This window comes from Spermophilus citellus, assembly GCF_964194105.1.
Source record: "Spermophilus citellus genome assembly, chromosome: 4".
NCBI lineage: Eukaryota > Metazoa > Chordata > Mammalia > Rodentia > Sciuridae > Spermophilus > Spermophilus citellus.
Genome location: NC_138185.1, coordinates 214,763,169 through 214,779,908, shown reverse-complemented (window position 1 = coordinate 214,779,908; position 16,740 = coordinate 214,763,169). Strand labels below are relative to the sequence as shown.

General features: G+C 36.4%; 1 protein-coding gene across 3 annotated transcripts in view; it reads left to right on the top strand.

The window, feature by feature from the left end:
• Positions 1–16,740, top strand: part of PPP4R3A (protein phosphatase 4 regulatory subunit 3A) — a 45,125-nt gene that overhangs the window by 11,948 nt on the left and 16,437 nt on the right. For 2 of the 3 annotated variants that reach the window (XM_081289357.1, XM_081289356.1), the window contains exons 2-4: positions 6,102–6,157; positions 9,010–9,108; positions 13,467–14,084. In XM_081289357.1, the coding sequence (XP_081145483.1) occupies positions 6,102–6,157; positions 9,010–9,108; positions 13,467–14,084 (773 nt within the window). The remainder of the gene's footprint in view (positions 1–6,101; positions 6,158–9,009; positions 9,109–13,466; positions 14,085–16,740) is intronic. The other variant, XM_081289358.1, reaches the window with a different exon arrangement.

Here is a 16,740-nt window from a genome sequence, read left to right as displayed (position 1 = left end):
TATTTTTATTTAAAGTTGCCTAGACTGGTCTCAAACTTGATCCTCCTGCCTCAGCCTTCTAAGTAGCTGAGAAATTATAGGCATGTTCTACTGCACCCAGCTGTGCCACAATTTAAATTTACCTTTGAGTAAAGGTTGCAAGCAGGGCTGGGGATGTGGCTCAAGCGGTAGCACGCTCGCCTGGAATGCGTGCGGCCCGAGTTCGATCCTCAGCACCACATACCAACAAAGATGTTGTGTCCGCCGAGAAATAAAAAAAAATAAATAAATAAATATTAAAAAATCTCTCTCTCCTCTCTCACTCTCTCTTTAAAAAAAAAAAAAAGGTTGCAAGCAGAACCATGGGATTTATTATGCCATTCTCCTCCCATGTTAGGGTACTTATATTCTACAATCAGAACAGGAACTTCAGTAGCATTATGTTTTTTCTTTAGTTGTAATTGTTTCAACATTCATCTGTAACCTTCTTAGAATTGTCAACAATATTATGACATGATGGACATCTTTTCCCTTTGTAGGAAAATCTACTTAGTGTCATAACAAAATATGTTATCTGAACTTTGGTAGTTCCTCCTTTGATAAGACTTGAGACAGTTTCTTCCACTTTTGTAGTGTTCTTAGTGTAAAAGGAACTTTTTGGGAATGCTGGCATCATTTTCACACATGTAGTGAGACTCTGTAGTCATTTCTTAAGTTAATCTTTATCCTAGTGGTCTTGGTCCTCCGGGTGAGTTATATGCTGGTCCAACACCACCCCTGCACTAGGTCACACATGCTAGCCCTCTACTTCCTACATACCCTTGCCAAGGTCATTCCATCCCTGGACAGGACCCTTGCATATCATCTGGCCAGACTGCAAAACTTGGAAGCATAAAGAAGCCAGTGGTGCCCTGCCCATGCATGCATTTCTTGAAAGCACAGCTTTCTGTGCCATGTGTTGTTGACCTCTTGTCTTAAACCTTAAAAGTTTTAAAAGTACAATGTATCAAAAAGGTTTTGCAAAAAGATTTGCAAATTATGTGTTTGATATGATGAACTTTCACAAAATAACCAGCATGTAACAGAACATAACCAGTATTCTAGAAGCCTGCTTTTACAGTATTTTTTTTTTTTAAGAGAGGGGGGGGGGGAGAGAGAATTTATTTATTTATTTATTTATTTATTTTAGTTCTCGGCGGACACAACATCTTTGTTTGTATGTGGTGCTGAGGATCGAACCCGGGGCGAACGCATGCCAGGCGAGCGCGCTACCACTTGAGCCACATCCCCAGCCCTGCTTTTACAGTATTTAAAGCAGTTTTTTTTCTTTTAACTAGGTGTAGATGGACACAACACAATGCCTTTATTTTTATGTGGTGCTTAGGATCGAATCTGGGTCCCGCCCATGTTAAGACGAGCACTCTACTGCTGAGCCACAATCCCAGCCCCTAAAGCAGTTTTTATGTACTTAATAATTTAAACATTCAAAATATATGGTTCTTTTTTGTTGTTTTTGTATATCCACTAGCTTGTATGCATCACTACAATCTAATTTTAGGGCATTTTATCTCCTCCAGAAGAAATCACATTCCCATTTGCAATCACTATCCATTTCCATTTCCCTTTAGCCCTCAACAACCACTAATGTCTCTTCTAATCTGTATGATTTTACCTATTCTGGACATTTCATATAAACACATTCATAGAATATGTGGTCTGTTGTGACTGGTTTCTTTCAGTTAGCATATTTTCAGTGTTCATGTAATGTGTCAGAATTTCATATACTTTGTATATACTATTTCATTGGGTGGACATACCACATTTTATTTTTCCATTCATCAGTTGATAGATATTTGGATTGCTTCCATTATTTACTGTTATGAAAAATCCTGATATATATACACATTGTATGCTTTTGTGTAGGCATGTTCTTTGTTGTATAACTAGGAGTGGAGTTGCTGAATAACTGATAAACATTTTTTTTGGTAGGGTAAGGAGTGGTGTTAGGGATTTGAACCGAGGGTTATGGTCTCATGATCTAGCATTCTGAACCTATGTTCTACCACTGAGCTGTACCCCTGACCCCCCCTTACTTAACTTTTTGAGTAGCTACCTAATTGCTTCATTTTATCTTTTAGCAAGTATGAGGATTGTAATTTCTCTACATTGTTGCCAACACTTGTTATTGTCCCTCTTCCATAATAGAGTACTAGTGGGGATGAAATAGTACCTCATTTATGGTTTTGATTTGTATTTTCCTAATGATTGTGCTATTGATCATCTTTTCCTATGCTTTTTTTATTTTCTATGTCTTTTTTGGAGAAATGTCTATCAGGTGCATTGCCCACTTTTTAATTGTGTTGTCTTTATTATTGAATTGGAAGAATTCATAGATATTCTGGATGTGAGTGCTGTATGATTTGCAAATATTTTTCCCATTCTCTTGATGACATTGTTTGGAGTGTCAACTATTAAAAGTTCTAAATTTGAATGATGTACAGTTTACATCGTTTTTCAAAGGAGGTCCAAATTTTTTTTTTCGATAAGTGAATTTTTGTGTAGTTTTTATACCTAAAAAGAGGATATTCAGTTTGAGTCTATGCCACTAGGCCTCTTATGTCTTCTAAAATAAAATTTACCAAATAACCTAGTTCTTTTTTTTTTTTTTTTTTTTTTTTAAAGAGAGAGGGAGAGAGAGAATTTTAATATTTATTTTTTAGTTATCGGCGGACACAACATCTTTGTTTTGTATGTGGTGCTGGGGATCGAACCCGGGCCCCACGCATGCCAGGCGAGCGCACTACCGCTTGAGCCACATCCCCAGCTCCAACCTAGTTCTTTTATTCACTGTATTTTTACTTATGTGGTTTTCTACAGATGGATTGTTTTTGAGGATGTGAGTTGTATTTCAGAATAGGTTTTACTGGAATATGTTTTTTAAGAAAGTTGTGTTTAAAATATAATTACGTATATTCTCTGACTATCTTTGAAAAGTTTGATCTGCAAGTCTCTGGTATGGTTTTTGTTTGTTAGTTTGATTGTTTGGGGTGCTAGGGATTGAACCCAGTCTTATTTATTTATTTATTTATTTATAGATAAGGTCTTGCTGAGTTACCCAGCTGGGGTTGACCTGTGGGTCTTCCCTCAGCCTACCAGGTAGCTGAAGTTACACACGTGGCTATGGTTGATGATAATAGATAACAGTAGAATAAGTTTTTGTTTTAATAGTTCAAACAGCACTTCACAAAGATAGTGGAAGGCTTTTAGTTTTGTTTTTGTTTTTTATGTGTATGGTGCTGGAGATTGAACTTAGGGCCTCTTATAGGCTAATAAGTGTATGTTTTATTTACCACTGAATAAATAAAACCCTCAGCCTCTATACATTCTGTTAATTTACCTGCAGCTTTTTCATGTTATGAATGTATCATACAGTTCTTCATAATCACAAAGCTAAAAATCTGGTAATTGTATATAAAGAGAATTGAAAAAGCAGTGGAAGTTTTGCTTTAATTAATCTGGCAAAATTTAGAAAAGGGAGCCAGGTGCCGTGGAGCAGACGTATAACCTCAGCATCTTGTGGGGGAGGCTGAGGCAGGAGGATTTCAAAGCCATCCTCAGCAAAGGCGAGGCACTAAGCAACTCAGTGAAACCATGTCTCTAAATAAAATACAAAATAGGACTGGGGATGTGGCTCAGTAGTGAGGTACCCCTGATTTCAATCCCTGTACCCTCCCCCAAATGGAAAAGGTAAGATTAAAACAGTTTTTCCTTAAATGTGGAAATTCCTGCCTGAAATAGCCAAAAATAGTTGTGGGAAAGGGGGAGAAGAAGAAAGAATAAAGAACCTAAGTAAGTGGAGCTCTGAGGGTATCAGTGTGTGTGTGTGGGGGGGAGATTACTTACATTCAGTTATTTTAAGTACAGACAGGATAATATAGATTTTGGGTTAATTGGGTCACCTGTGTCAGAGTTGGTGGGAGAAATTGTGGGAAGAGGGAAGCTGTTTCTGTGCACAGCACCCTCAAATTGAATCATCACAATTTCATACATGCTAGTATTTTACTGTACTTAGTATCTAACAGCACTGTTTTGAGCAAATAGTAAATAGTAGTAAATCACTAATATTCGGCAGCATCATAAAATTAATAAATTAGTTTTAGCCGGAAGGCAAGGTAAGTTTGGAAATGTTAAGGCAACTGATTATTCTCAATTATATAGCCACTCTTTGGAATGGGTAAAGCAACTGTTAAGTGTAACATGAGAAAAAACAAAAGCACTGTATGAGAGACAGCTGCAGAGAAAACTGTTGCTGCTTAAGCATTTTGGTCCAGAACTTGTCTTTAGGTTTTGTGTTCTTGAATAAACTAGAACTGGTTGATGAAAAGGTGGGTATGATTCAAGTGTCAAAATTTGCTTTTTCTCAGAAAGCAGTAGTTATTTTCTAGATATTATGAGTCTTCCACTGTCGGGGTGAAAACAGAAATGTATGGGTTAAATTTACTGTAAGGAATAAATTGATTATTTGAAGATGGAGAAGAATAGCAGTTCCTTGCTATTGTTTCTTTTTTGTTGTTTTGTTTTGGGTAGTTCTGTTAAGAAAAAGAAATACTGAGCCAGGTTCAGTAGTGCACATCTGTAATCCCAGCTACTTGGGACACTGAGGCAGGAGGATTGCAAGTTCCCACCCAGTCTCAGCAACTTAGTGAGACCCTGTCTCAAAATAAAAAGGACTGGGGATATAGCACAGTGGCAGAACATCCCTGAGTTTGATCCTCAGTACCATTAAAAAGATATGGTGGCACATAGCTGTATTCCCAGCTATTTGGGAGAATGAGGCAGGAAGCTTGTTTGAGCCCATGAGTTCCAGACCAGTCTGAACAACATAGCAAGGCCCTGTATCGCCCCTGTGCGCCCCCTCCCCCATGAGGAAAGAAAGAATAAAAATGAAAGAGGGCTGGAGTTGAGGCTCAGTAGTGGAGTGCTTGCCTGGCATGGGTGAGGCACTGCATTCAATTCTCAGCACAACATATATATAAATAAATAGATAATAAAAATTAAGGTCCATCAACAACTAAAAAAAAAGATTTTTTTCCTTTTTTTATCTTTTATTTTAATTTGTTATATATGACAACAGAATGCATTACAATTTTTTAAATGTTTTCAAAAATGAAAGAAGTATGAGACTTTTGAAAGGTGATATATAATTTGGATGTGCATTTGGGTAGTGACTTATGCTTTATGTTATCAAATTTTGCAAATTATTTCTTATTTCATTCTTAGTCTGAAGTCATGGATCTGATTGTTGTTACAACTTATTTCATATTTTGCAATCACACATATATCAGACTTAACACCAAGATCAACTGAAAAGAGCTCAAAGGCTCCAGACATAAAGCAATGATAAGGAGATATAAATGTTAATTATTAGTTACTAATCAAAAAACTTAGAAATGCTAACTGCCTGATTTGATCATTATACTTATAATGTATGGAATTCTACTGTGCCCCATAAATGTGTACAATTGTTGGAATAACAATTTCAAAAATAATTATACAAAAATAAGCCTAGATCATCTGGTTTTGTGTGGTTTTCTCCACCTTATGCTGCCTATAAATTGTTAGATTTTTTTTTTATTACCATCCAATTTGCTGTTCAGATTGTCATATCTGTTTTGTTAAAAGTAAGCATATAAAGGCTGGGGATATAGCTCAGTTGGTAGAGTGCTTGCCTCGCATGCACAACACCCTGGGTTTAATCCCCAGCACCACCAAAAAAAAAAAAAAAAAAAAAAAAGAAAGAAAGAAAAGTAAGTATATAGGAGCTGGGAGTGTAGTTCAGTGGTGGAACACCTGCCTGCCATGCACAAGGCCCTGGACTCAATCCCAGCACTGCAAAACAAAACAAAGTAAGCATGTATAAAATACATTTCTTAAATTACAGATTATTATGTTTACATTTATATTGCTTGAATTTTTTTCCTTAACTGAAGTTGTGTGTGAGTTGCATCTGATGTTCAAAAAAGAAATGTATATAAGGGAATATAATTTTGATGTTTTGCAATAACATAATGGAATGTCTTTGTTTTGTTTTTTTGTTTTTTGTTTTTTTTTCTTTTTCATAGGTTCTCTGCTTTTAGAGTCCAAAATAAATCCTAATACTGCATACCAGAAACAACAGGTAAAAATTTGAAGATGTTGTGTTTTATCTTGTATATTATCCTCTCAGTTTGGTGATTAAATAGAAATTTACCATCTGTTTTCTTACAATAAGAAATTCAGAACAGATTACAGCACATTTGCCAATCTAATTATAAAGTTTCAGCCAATTTCTATAGTGTTTAAAGCAATTTATTTTTCAATGCTGGAGATTGAACCCAGGGCCTCTCTCTAGGCTAAGCATGCTCTACCACTGAGCTATACCCTCAGCCATACTTAATTTAAAATTTTTTTTTAAAAGCTTGTCTCAAGATGAGTTCATGTTCCTGATATTCTAGCAACTGAATCTTTCAAAAGTAAAGTAACCATTTCCTTGTTTTTACATGAAGAAAAAAGTGACCCCTGATTTGACAAACCAGCTACTACTAACAACTAAATGGTGGAGATTCCTTCTTATGTTGTAGATACTAGTGCAGATAGACAGAAGTATCTCCCTATACTATAGAGCAACGCTGTGTAGATAGCCTCAGAGAGGCCTTAGAGTGCTGATACAATTTTTGACAGTAACTTCTATTGAGTATACCTTTATGCCCTTCTAAGGTGCCAGAAATGTCTGAAAATAAATTTTCACTTAGCACTTACTAGCACTGTTATCAAATGGTGTTTATTCTGCACACACACATACTTTTACAAAACCAGTGAAATCAAACTGTTCCTTTGCTGCCTTGAAGATGCTGAGAGAAAATAATTACTTTAAGCTGGGGCACCAGCAGTGCATGCCTATAATCCTATCTTAGCGACTTGGTAGGCTGAGACAAAGAGGATCTCAGGCGAGAAGGCCCTTAGCAATTTAGTGAGGTTTCTGTCTCAAAATGAAAAGGACTGGGGATGTATCTCAATGGTAAAGTGCCCCTGGGTTAAATCCTCAGTAGTAATAACAATAATTACTTTAGAAGAAAGAGTATTAACAGCCTGTTCATAAGTAGAATGTTTTGCTTCACTTTAAAGTGACCATTAAAATACTACTAGAAGGAATTTAGTTGTATTTTGTTCATTGGATGAGCCTAAAGATTGTTACTTGCTAGATTCTAAGATAGTAGATAGGAAAACTAATAATAAAGTTTATTGAGAGGTGCTTTATTTCTCCAGAAAACATTGGTATAATATAAAATATCTTCTTGATAGTTTGATCTATTAACATTTTGTTGATCTTAAGAAAATTTTTAGGTTTGATTGAATAACTGAAGGCTGGAATATTGGACTTTAATGTTTCATAATTCATGGTTCGGAGGTTTTTATCAGTTTAAGAGTAAAAATACATCTTACACAAAGTAGGAAAGATATAACCTCTGGAGAAGAATGTCTCACTTTAGCCTGTAGGTTATTTGATAAATAAAATGATTTGAACATTCAGCTGTTCAAGGAAACAGAAGAACTTTTAATTTTTATTTTTTGGTATTTGACCCAGAGGTGCTTAATCACTCAGCCACATCCACAGCCTTTTTTATTTTGAGACAGGGTCTCTCTAAGTTGTTTTGAGCCTCAGCCTCCTGAGTTGCTGCTGGGTTTATAGGCTTGTGCCACCATGCCCAGCTCAGAACTATTTTTTAGTTGTTAAAACCTACTAAATTTATCAAGTGTAATTATGAACATACAACATGTCTGTCTACACCTTGATTTAAGCATCAGTCTTAAATGATTCTGAATATATAAGTTATAACAGAGAAGTTGTATACAGTTATATTTAATATTTTTCTTTATTGTACTCAGTTACCTCTAACTGGGACTCACATTCTTCTCTTTAGAAAAAAAGAGAAAAAAACTAACGTGAAAAACTAAAGTTAGCGACAGTCCCTCCAGAACTTGAAGATAGCTATTACATATCTTTTCAGGCTTCTTTATTTTGAAGTGACTCTTCTTAGCACTATTCAGTGTTTCTTAAAAAAGATGATTCATAAACCTTTCTCCATGAAATGACCTTTTTTAACAATGGTGATTGCTAATATGTTTATTTACTACCAATAAATTTGAAAGAGTATCTTAAACTCGATAATTTTTTAATACAGATCTTTTTGGGCTGTGGGGATTATAAGATGGTCTCATTTGTTGTACATGCAGTGTCTTGCTGAGATTATATCTTAAACCTCTTGAATTGTTTGTTAAATTTCCTATTAAAAAAATTCTCAGCTGGTCATAGTGGCATGTGCCTATAGTTGTAGTGCCAACTACTTAGGATGCTGAGGCAGTAGGATTACTTGAGCTTAGATGTCTATAGCAAAACCCTGTCTCAAAATAAAGTTCTCCCTGAATAGAAGTAAAAAGGTGGTAGGTGCTGTGAGTATGCTGCTTCATGAACCATAGAACTTTTGTGAAATTTTAACTGTTTAACTGTTCAAATAAATGATCACATCACATATTACAAATGTAGGCCAGTAATTTCAAGGCCTTCAGGAACCTCACATGCCCCAGCTTGTAAAGAACACCTGTTGAGGGAAAAGATAAGTTGTTTTGTTTTAATCCCAGCCTTCTAACATGCCTCTAGTAATTGTATGCTCAGACTTACTCTTTGGCCATTTTAATGAGAGCATAAAATGTGACTTGATGTGCAAGGACAAGATTGGTGTAGGGTTTTCTTGGTATGTTTTAGAACATTAAATTCATATATTGCTCAAGCTTTGTCCTTAGGTAAACATTTGTTTTTCATATTTGGTAAAAATTAAGCATAAAAAGACATTGATAATACAGTGTTGCAAAAAATAAAAATGAGTGATGTTCTGAATTCCTGTTGCTTTGTTCATTTGCCTTATACTTTGAAACAGTTGCAGTAATGTATGTTAATCATTCAGACTCTTTTTTTCCCCCCCTAATCCAAAGGACACTCTGATTGTGTGGTCTGAAGCAGAAAATTATGACTTGGCCCTTAGCTTTCAAGAAAAAGCTGGATGTGATGAAATTTGGGAGAAAATATGTCAGGTAATTTTAAAAATAGAAAATCAATATGCTCTCTTGAAAGTTTTTTTTTGTTTGTTTGTTTGTTTGTTTGTTTGTTTGTTTTTGGCAATGCTTTCAGCTAAAACCCTAAATTTTAAATAAATTTCAGATAGATCTTTTAAATCTCTATGAAAAGCTTGGTTTAAAGAAGATGTAATTTATCCATACCACACTACCCTGATCAGACTTTTGCTAAACTCAAGTTTTATATATTACTGCCTTCTTGAAGAACTCCCCTTTGAGTGTTCACTAGCATCTCCAACTGGACAATCCAAAATCAAGCACAATCTTCTCACCTAGATCCACTTATCCTCCTGACCCTCCTCTCAGTAAATGCCATCTAGTTTCAGAAACAGATTCATGGGGCCTGCTTATTCTTTCCTTAGCCCTAACGTCTGTTCTGTTCTTGGTAGTCAACCTTGGGTCCATTCACTTGTCTTCATTTTGTGCACTCTCACGTGTCCATCATTTCTTCCCTGGTTTATTTGTTTCATCTTGACTGATAAGGTTTCACAGCTAGAATTATCTTTTCTAAAAAATAAAACAAGTGTGATTGTGACAGGCTTTGTTCTTGTGGCTCTTGAAGTCGAGCCCACCCTTGCACTGGTCTTGAGCTCTATAACCGTTGACTATCTAGTCACCCTCACTTTGCTTCTAAGTGCAAATGTTCTTAATTGAGTCATAATTTAATTCAAGCCTGGGCTCATTCTGTAACTGTTGTGTCTGATTCTTTTTTAATATTGTCTGATCTTTATCTTTCCCTACTCTGGTACCTCATTCTCTTGACATAATCTCCACAATCATTGTGAATATGCTTGTGGGTTTTTTCTTTGTTTTTCTTTTTCCTAAAGTGCTCAAGTGACTCAATGTATTTATTGGTTCTTTTTTTTTTTTTTTTTTTAAAGAGAGAGTAAGAGGGGGGGAGAGAGAGAGAGAATTTTTATTTTTAATATTTATTTTTTAGTTCTCGGCGGACACAACATCTTTGTTGGTATGTGGTGCTGAGGATCGAACCTGGGTCGCACGTACGCCAGGCGAGCGCGCTACCGCTTGAGCCACATCCCCAGCCCTTTATTGGTTCTTATTACAGGCTCATTTCGCCATTTCCTCCTAGAGAGGTTTTCTCTATTTCCATGCTTATTTCATTTGGAGAATAATCTTTAATAGATTTTTTTAAATTAATTGAGTCTCCAAAAATGCCGTTCTCGCCAATCGCGGTGGCTCTACCTGTAATCCCAGCAGCTCAGGAGGCTGAGGCAGGAGGATCAAGAGTTCAAAGCCAGCCTCAGCAAGGGCAAGGCACTAAGCAACTCAGTGAGACCCTGTTTCTAAATAAAATACAAAATAAGGCTGGGGGTGTGGCTCAGTGGTCGAGTGCTCCTGAGTTCAATCCATAGTACCTACCCCCTCCAAAAAAAATGTGGTCTTCACCAGTATAGGAGTAAGACCTACTATATCAGAAGCTAGGGTCCTATAATGATGTCTTAAACCCTGTAGGTCAGAATGTAAAGGGCAAGGTAGTAAATATTTTAAGCTTTACATACTCTAAGCAACTTAGAGAGACCCTATCTCAAAATAAAAACGGGCTAGGGATGTAGCTCAGTGATTTAGCACCCCTGGGTTTAATCTCTGGTGTTAAAAAAAAAAAAGCCATAAATTACATGCAAGTGGATGGGATTTGGCTAGTTTTGTCAGCCCTGCTTTTGGTGATTCTGGTGCACCCTGAAGTTTAAGAGCCACACCTTTAATAGAAAATACAGTGTCCTCAAGGCACAGTTTTTTCTTAACTTGTACAATTTTATTTCTTCTGCATATTGAACTCAGCTGCGTTTTTGTTGTTGTTGTTGTTTTAATATAGATAAACCTGCCTGTTGATGCTGTCCTTGTCCTTCTCTAGAACACGAAGGTGTCACATTTATATCCAAATGCCTTCTTTCTTTTATTCTTTGTCCTTTCCCTTTTTTTTTTTTTTTTTTTTTTTTTTTTTTTTTTTTTGCGGTACTGGGGATTGAACCATTTTTCTAGTGAGCTAATATTTAATTCAAATCTGGGCTCTTTCTGTAACTGTTGTGCCTGATTCTTTTTTTAATATTGTTTGATCTTTACCTTGTTCTTTTTGTTTTTGTTTTGAGATGTGGTCTCAGTTTTTTTCATTTGGGAGCACAGATGAATACTTGTGTTCTTTCTCTGAAGTAACTTACCAAAGAACCACTGTGTATTTTATGTTCTTTTCTGGTCTTCCCCTCTAACTTTTACGTATAGTTTATCTTAAAAGTGCCGTTTCTCAATTACTCGTGTTTTTTGGTTTTGATTTGGTCCTAGAGATTGAACCCAGCAACACTGCCACTGAACTATACCCCAGCCCTTTTAAATTTTGAGAAGTCACACAGGCACCTTGAACTTATATCCTCCTGCCTCAGCTGGTCAAGTCACTGAGATTACAGGTGTGTGCCTTTGTGCCCATCTCTCAGTCACTTTTTTAAAATGAATTCTGTTTGTACCGTTTTCTGGATCCTGGCTCATTTCAAGGAAGTCATTACATTTTACCTACATGTTTCTTTATTTCTTGACCCCTATTCATCACCAAAATAGCTATTAAAAAAAAAAAAAATCCTCCCTTTTTCCGTTACCCTCCTGGGTAGTAGTTACTAGGTCTTAACTCAGAAAGATGGCTTTCTCATTATTCTTGTCCCTTTTAGTTTGGTTTATTAATCAATCCTATCAACTGGGCACATGTTACAAACCTGTATTCCCAGCAGCTGGAGGCTGGGGCAGGAGGATTGCAAGTTCAAAACCAGCCTGGGCAATTTAGTGAGACTCTGTCTCAAAATAAAAAGGGCTGGAGATGTAGTTCAGCAACAAAGTGCCCCTGGGTTCAATTCCCAGGTACACAAACATTTTTCTGTGAGTAAAGCCATAGCTTTGGTATTAGAACATAAAACTATAATGAGAACTTACGTAATTAACCAAACTAGTACCAGCTTGAAACTGTGCCAGGTGTAAACCTTGAATATATCTGGCCTTCTTGCAGTAGTGTTCCCTACAGAGTTAAGATCCAGACCATATTGGACCTTAACTTGCAACATATTTCAAGACGAATACTTCAGGCTGTCTTCCCTTCCAGTATCCATCCACAGTTATCCACAGTTATCTCTTTCATATAAGGCCTACTTTTTATATTTTTTTATATTTAGAATTTTTGCAGTAACACAGAGTTGGGATTTATGACAGGTTTTAGGATTCTGGGGGGTCGAAAAATAGGTATAGGTTTGGATATGTAGAAAGTTGAACTTTTTCAGTTTGGTTCCTTAACTTTTAGGAGATATTCTTGGGGATGGCTCTACTATTTATGGGTTGAGGTTACTTCATTTGTGGCTTTATTTTTGTGTAGGTGCATTTGTATCCTACTGAGCTTTTGTTATTTCTTTGGGGTACCATCTAGCATTTGTAGGAAATTATTGGCCTACTTTGGTCCAAAGCCAGTTTGTTTATGCTCTCTGACCCTTTCCTAGGATCAATGGACATTGTTTTCCTTATTGGTTATAGTTATATATATGTACTATGATCACAGCACTCTGTATGATATTTGATTTTTACTTAAATTTTACTTAAATATTGAAGAGTCCTAAGAAGGTTTCTGAGACCTCTCCCTAGTCTTTTGGAAAATAATCCATAAATGGGAGATTGTGAATAAGTGTTTTGGCATTCCGCCTCTATTGTGGGTCCACAAGGGAACTCTTGGACAGTCTTAGTTGTTTTAACCTGTCCTAGAAAGTTACTCTTCCTACAGATATTGTACTTTAAGAGAAAGTTCATTTTAAAGTATGTGTTATTTGGAGAAATGTAACTATTTCAGTTAGCGTTTTCATTCCTGTGGCCCAAACACTCAGTAAGAACAACTTAGAGGAAGGTCTCAGCCCATGTTGGCAGACTCTGGGCCCAAGGTGAGGCAGCACATCATGAGGGAAGGGTGTGGTGGAAGAAAGCTGCTCCCCTCCTGGCATATAGGAATCAGAGGAGGGATGGGAATCAGAGGAAGGAGAGAGATGTATCCTTCCAGGGAACTCTCCTTCTGTACCATTGACCACTTCTGTCACAGCTCTCATAATCTAATCATTTCATCTCTGAATATTTCTGCATTGATAGGTTAGAGGGATATATCATATTCAAACCATGACAGCAACTTCGAAAAAGCAGGCAATTGTGTCAAGTTTCAAATAAGATTCTAAAAATTGAAAATTATTGTTATGGTTTTCTTATAATATCTCTGTATTTGTTGAAGGATATTGTTTAGGTTTGCTGGTGTGTGTTTTGTCAGCTACACAAATTTTTCTTCATAGGTTCAAGGAAAGGACCCTTCAGTGGACATCACTCAGGACCTTGTAGATGAATCTGAAGAGGAACGATTTGATGATATGTCATCACCAGGTTTAGAATTGCCGTCTTGTGAATTAAGTCGCCTTGAGGAAATTGCAGAACTTGTGGCATCATCTTTACCTTCCCCCCTCCGCCGTGAAAAACTTGCACTAGCACTGGAAAATGAGGGTTATATTAAGAAGCTCTTAGAGCTTTTTCATGTATGTGAGGATTTGGAAAATATTGAAGGACTGCACCACTTGTATGAAATTATCAAAGGCATCTTCCTCTTGAATCGAACTGCTCTTTTTGAGGTCATGTTCTCTGAGGAATGTATAATGGACGTCATTGGATGTTTAGAATATGATCCTGCTTTATCACAACCACGTAAACACAGGGAATTTCTAACAAAAACAGCCAAATTTAAAGAAGTGATTCCCATATCAGATCCTGAGCTGAAACAAAAAATTCATCAGACATACAGAGTTCAGTATATACAGGATATGGTTCTCCCTACCCCTTCGGTCTTTGAAGAAAACATGTTATCAACACTTCACTCCTTTATCTTTTTCAATAAGGTAGAAATTGTTGGTATGTTACAGGTAAGTTAGATCATTTTCTTCCTACTTAAAAAAAGGTACCTGCTTGATTAATATCACTTAAATTGCTACTTGCCTTAAGCAAAAATTAATTCATTCTTCCTTTTAAATCCTGAGTTTGATTTTGTTAAAATCTAAAGGTGAGTATTTTGATGGTCTACAATAAATTTTGATAAATAATAATACTCTTCAGATCAGAGGTGCTTGTTTGGGGTAGGGAAGGTAAATGTTAAAGTAGTCTAGCTTGGAGGTGGGGGTATAGTTCAATGGTATATTGCTTGCTTAGCATGCCTGAGACTGTGGGTTTATATCACCCTTAGTTTGAAGAAATTACAGGGGAGCTGACCTTAATGCCTGTCATCCCAGCTACTCTGGAGACTGAGGCCTCCAAATCCAAATTTCTAATCCAAAAATTCAAAATCTGAAATGCTCCAAAGTCCAAAACTTTTTGATGTGTCAGCATCAAAAAGTTTTGAATTTCAAATTTGCAGATTAGGGGTGCTTAAGCTGCAGATGTTTTCCTAGAACTAGAAATAATTTCATTTCATATTGACCAATTTGACATATTTTCATTTCAGACAGACATGTAAACAAATAATGTGGGCAGTACAATCTGTTAAGATTATGGTATATACTCTCCACAGTCCTCTGTGGGGAGTATTGTCGTTGCTAATGTTGGAGTTAGGGTTCTGGTACCATTTTCCATTTGTTCTTTGATAAGGAACCAGCTTTTGCTAGCTAGCAGAACCACATTCTCTAATTCAATTTTGACCCCTGATTTCTGCAGATAATCTTGTTCTTTTCATCTCTTTGGCTCCATATGGTTCTATTTTTGTGTTGTAGGGATCTGTCACTTCTGTTTTCTTGGTCTTCAGTGGGTAAAATACCGGTTTTAATCATTAAGTGCAAATAATTTCAAGTTGTTACGGCTTTGCTTCCCTACAGTGTGCAGTATCCTCTCCGAAATTCTGGCTGCCAATGCTACTGTTCTACTGTTCTGTTTTTCTTGATTTGAGGCCCTTATTTCCAAACACAGGGCCCAGTGCATACTAGTCAAACTCTGTGCCACTGAACTACACCCTTAGACAAAAGCAAGAGCTTTTTTTAATTAACACCAGGGATTGAACCCAGGAGCACTTAGTCATTGAGCCATATTCCGAGCCCCTTTTTGGAGACAGAGGCTCTCTAAGTTGCTTAGGGCCTTGCTAAGTTGCTGAGGCTGGCTTTGAACTTGCAGTCCTCCTGCCTTAGCCTCCCAAGCCATAGGGATTACAGGCATGCACCACTGAGCCTGGAACAAGAGCATGTTAGAGGTACTATTTAAAGCAGGTACCTGCCGTCCTTGTGTGTACACATGCTGGCATACCTCATCTTAAAATTGACTACTACCTCTGTAGTACAATTAATCATTCTTGTACTATTTGGGGTGTGTTTTGAAATTGGGTGCCATTTTGTAACAAACATAGTCCAAAAAAAAAAAAACCTGTAATGAGGTATGACCTGTTTGTGTTTTTTTAGAAAAAGTAAAATAAGGAATAACCAACTAGTGTAGTGTTAAAAGAAAATGTTTCCTGAGTACCTACAGTAGTGAATGTGAAGCTTATAATGTAGTGGGAAGTTGTGTGTGTGTGTGTGTGTGTGTGTGTGTGTGTGTCGTATATAGGGCCCGGAGTATTAATTCACTACTTCTAGCTATGTAGAATTAAAATATTTTTCTAATTTGATGAAAAATAGTGCAGAGGAAAATTTGATAGTCTATCAGGGAGACTCTTTGACATATTAATCAATTGGGCTTGGATAATATTTGTCTTAATTATAAAATAAGGACATAAGGTAACATCTGAAGTTCTTTATAAGTTCTGTACTTCTCTAACTTATTTACCTAGATAAATATCCTGTGTGGGTATCCTTTAAGTCCTTTTCTAAAGTAATTAAACATATATTAAAATATTTTGTGTGTGCAGTGAATATCTTCAAATAATAGATGTTTGTTTAAAATTCTGAATTTCACTTTTTAAATATTGGATCACCTTCTGTATCTGTAAAACCTCAAGAAAGCTTTTATCTTCCTCCCCATTTGAAAGGTTGTGGAACCTTAACTTCTAAAGTTAGTTAGTAAGAGCCTATATAAATGAGGGATTGGCAGACTGCTTGCTGTGCTTGCTTTGTGTTTTGTAAATAAAATTTTATTGGAACACAGGTGTACTCATTCATTTACATATCATCTGACTGTTGCCATTGCTACGACAGAATTGAATAGATGTAGTGAACTAGGAGACTGAGTAGCATGGATAACTTAGTGAGACCTTGTTTTAAAAGGTTGGTGGGGGGGGGGGGACTGGGATATAACTCAGTGATAAGGTGCCCCTGGGTATAATACCCATTGGGGGAAAGGGGGAGAATGTCTGCAAAGCCTAAAATAGATATTCTCTGGCCCTTAAATAGATTTAGGAAAAAGAGCCTTGCCAAAATATAAGAATAATCTTTCTGATAAGAACCCTGCAATTTATCCAACAGTTTGGTTTTTCTTCCTTTCTTTTATAGAACAGGATTGTGAGTACCGGTTATTAATAGAAGTATCTTATGTGTATATTACAGCATAGTGAAATTTTTATATACTTTTACCTCTAATATAATTAAATTTTTCCCATATTTCACA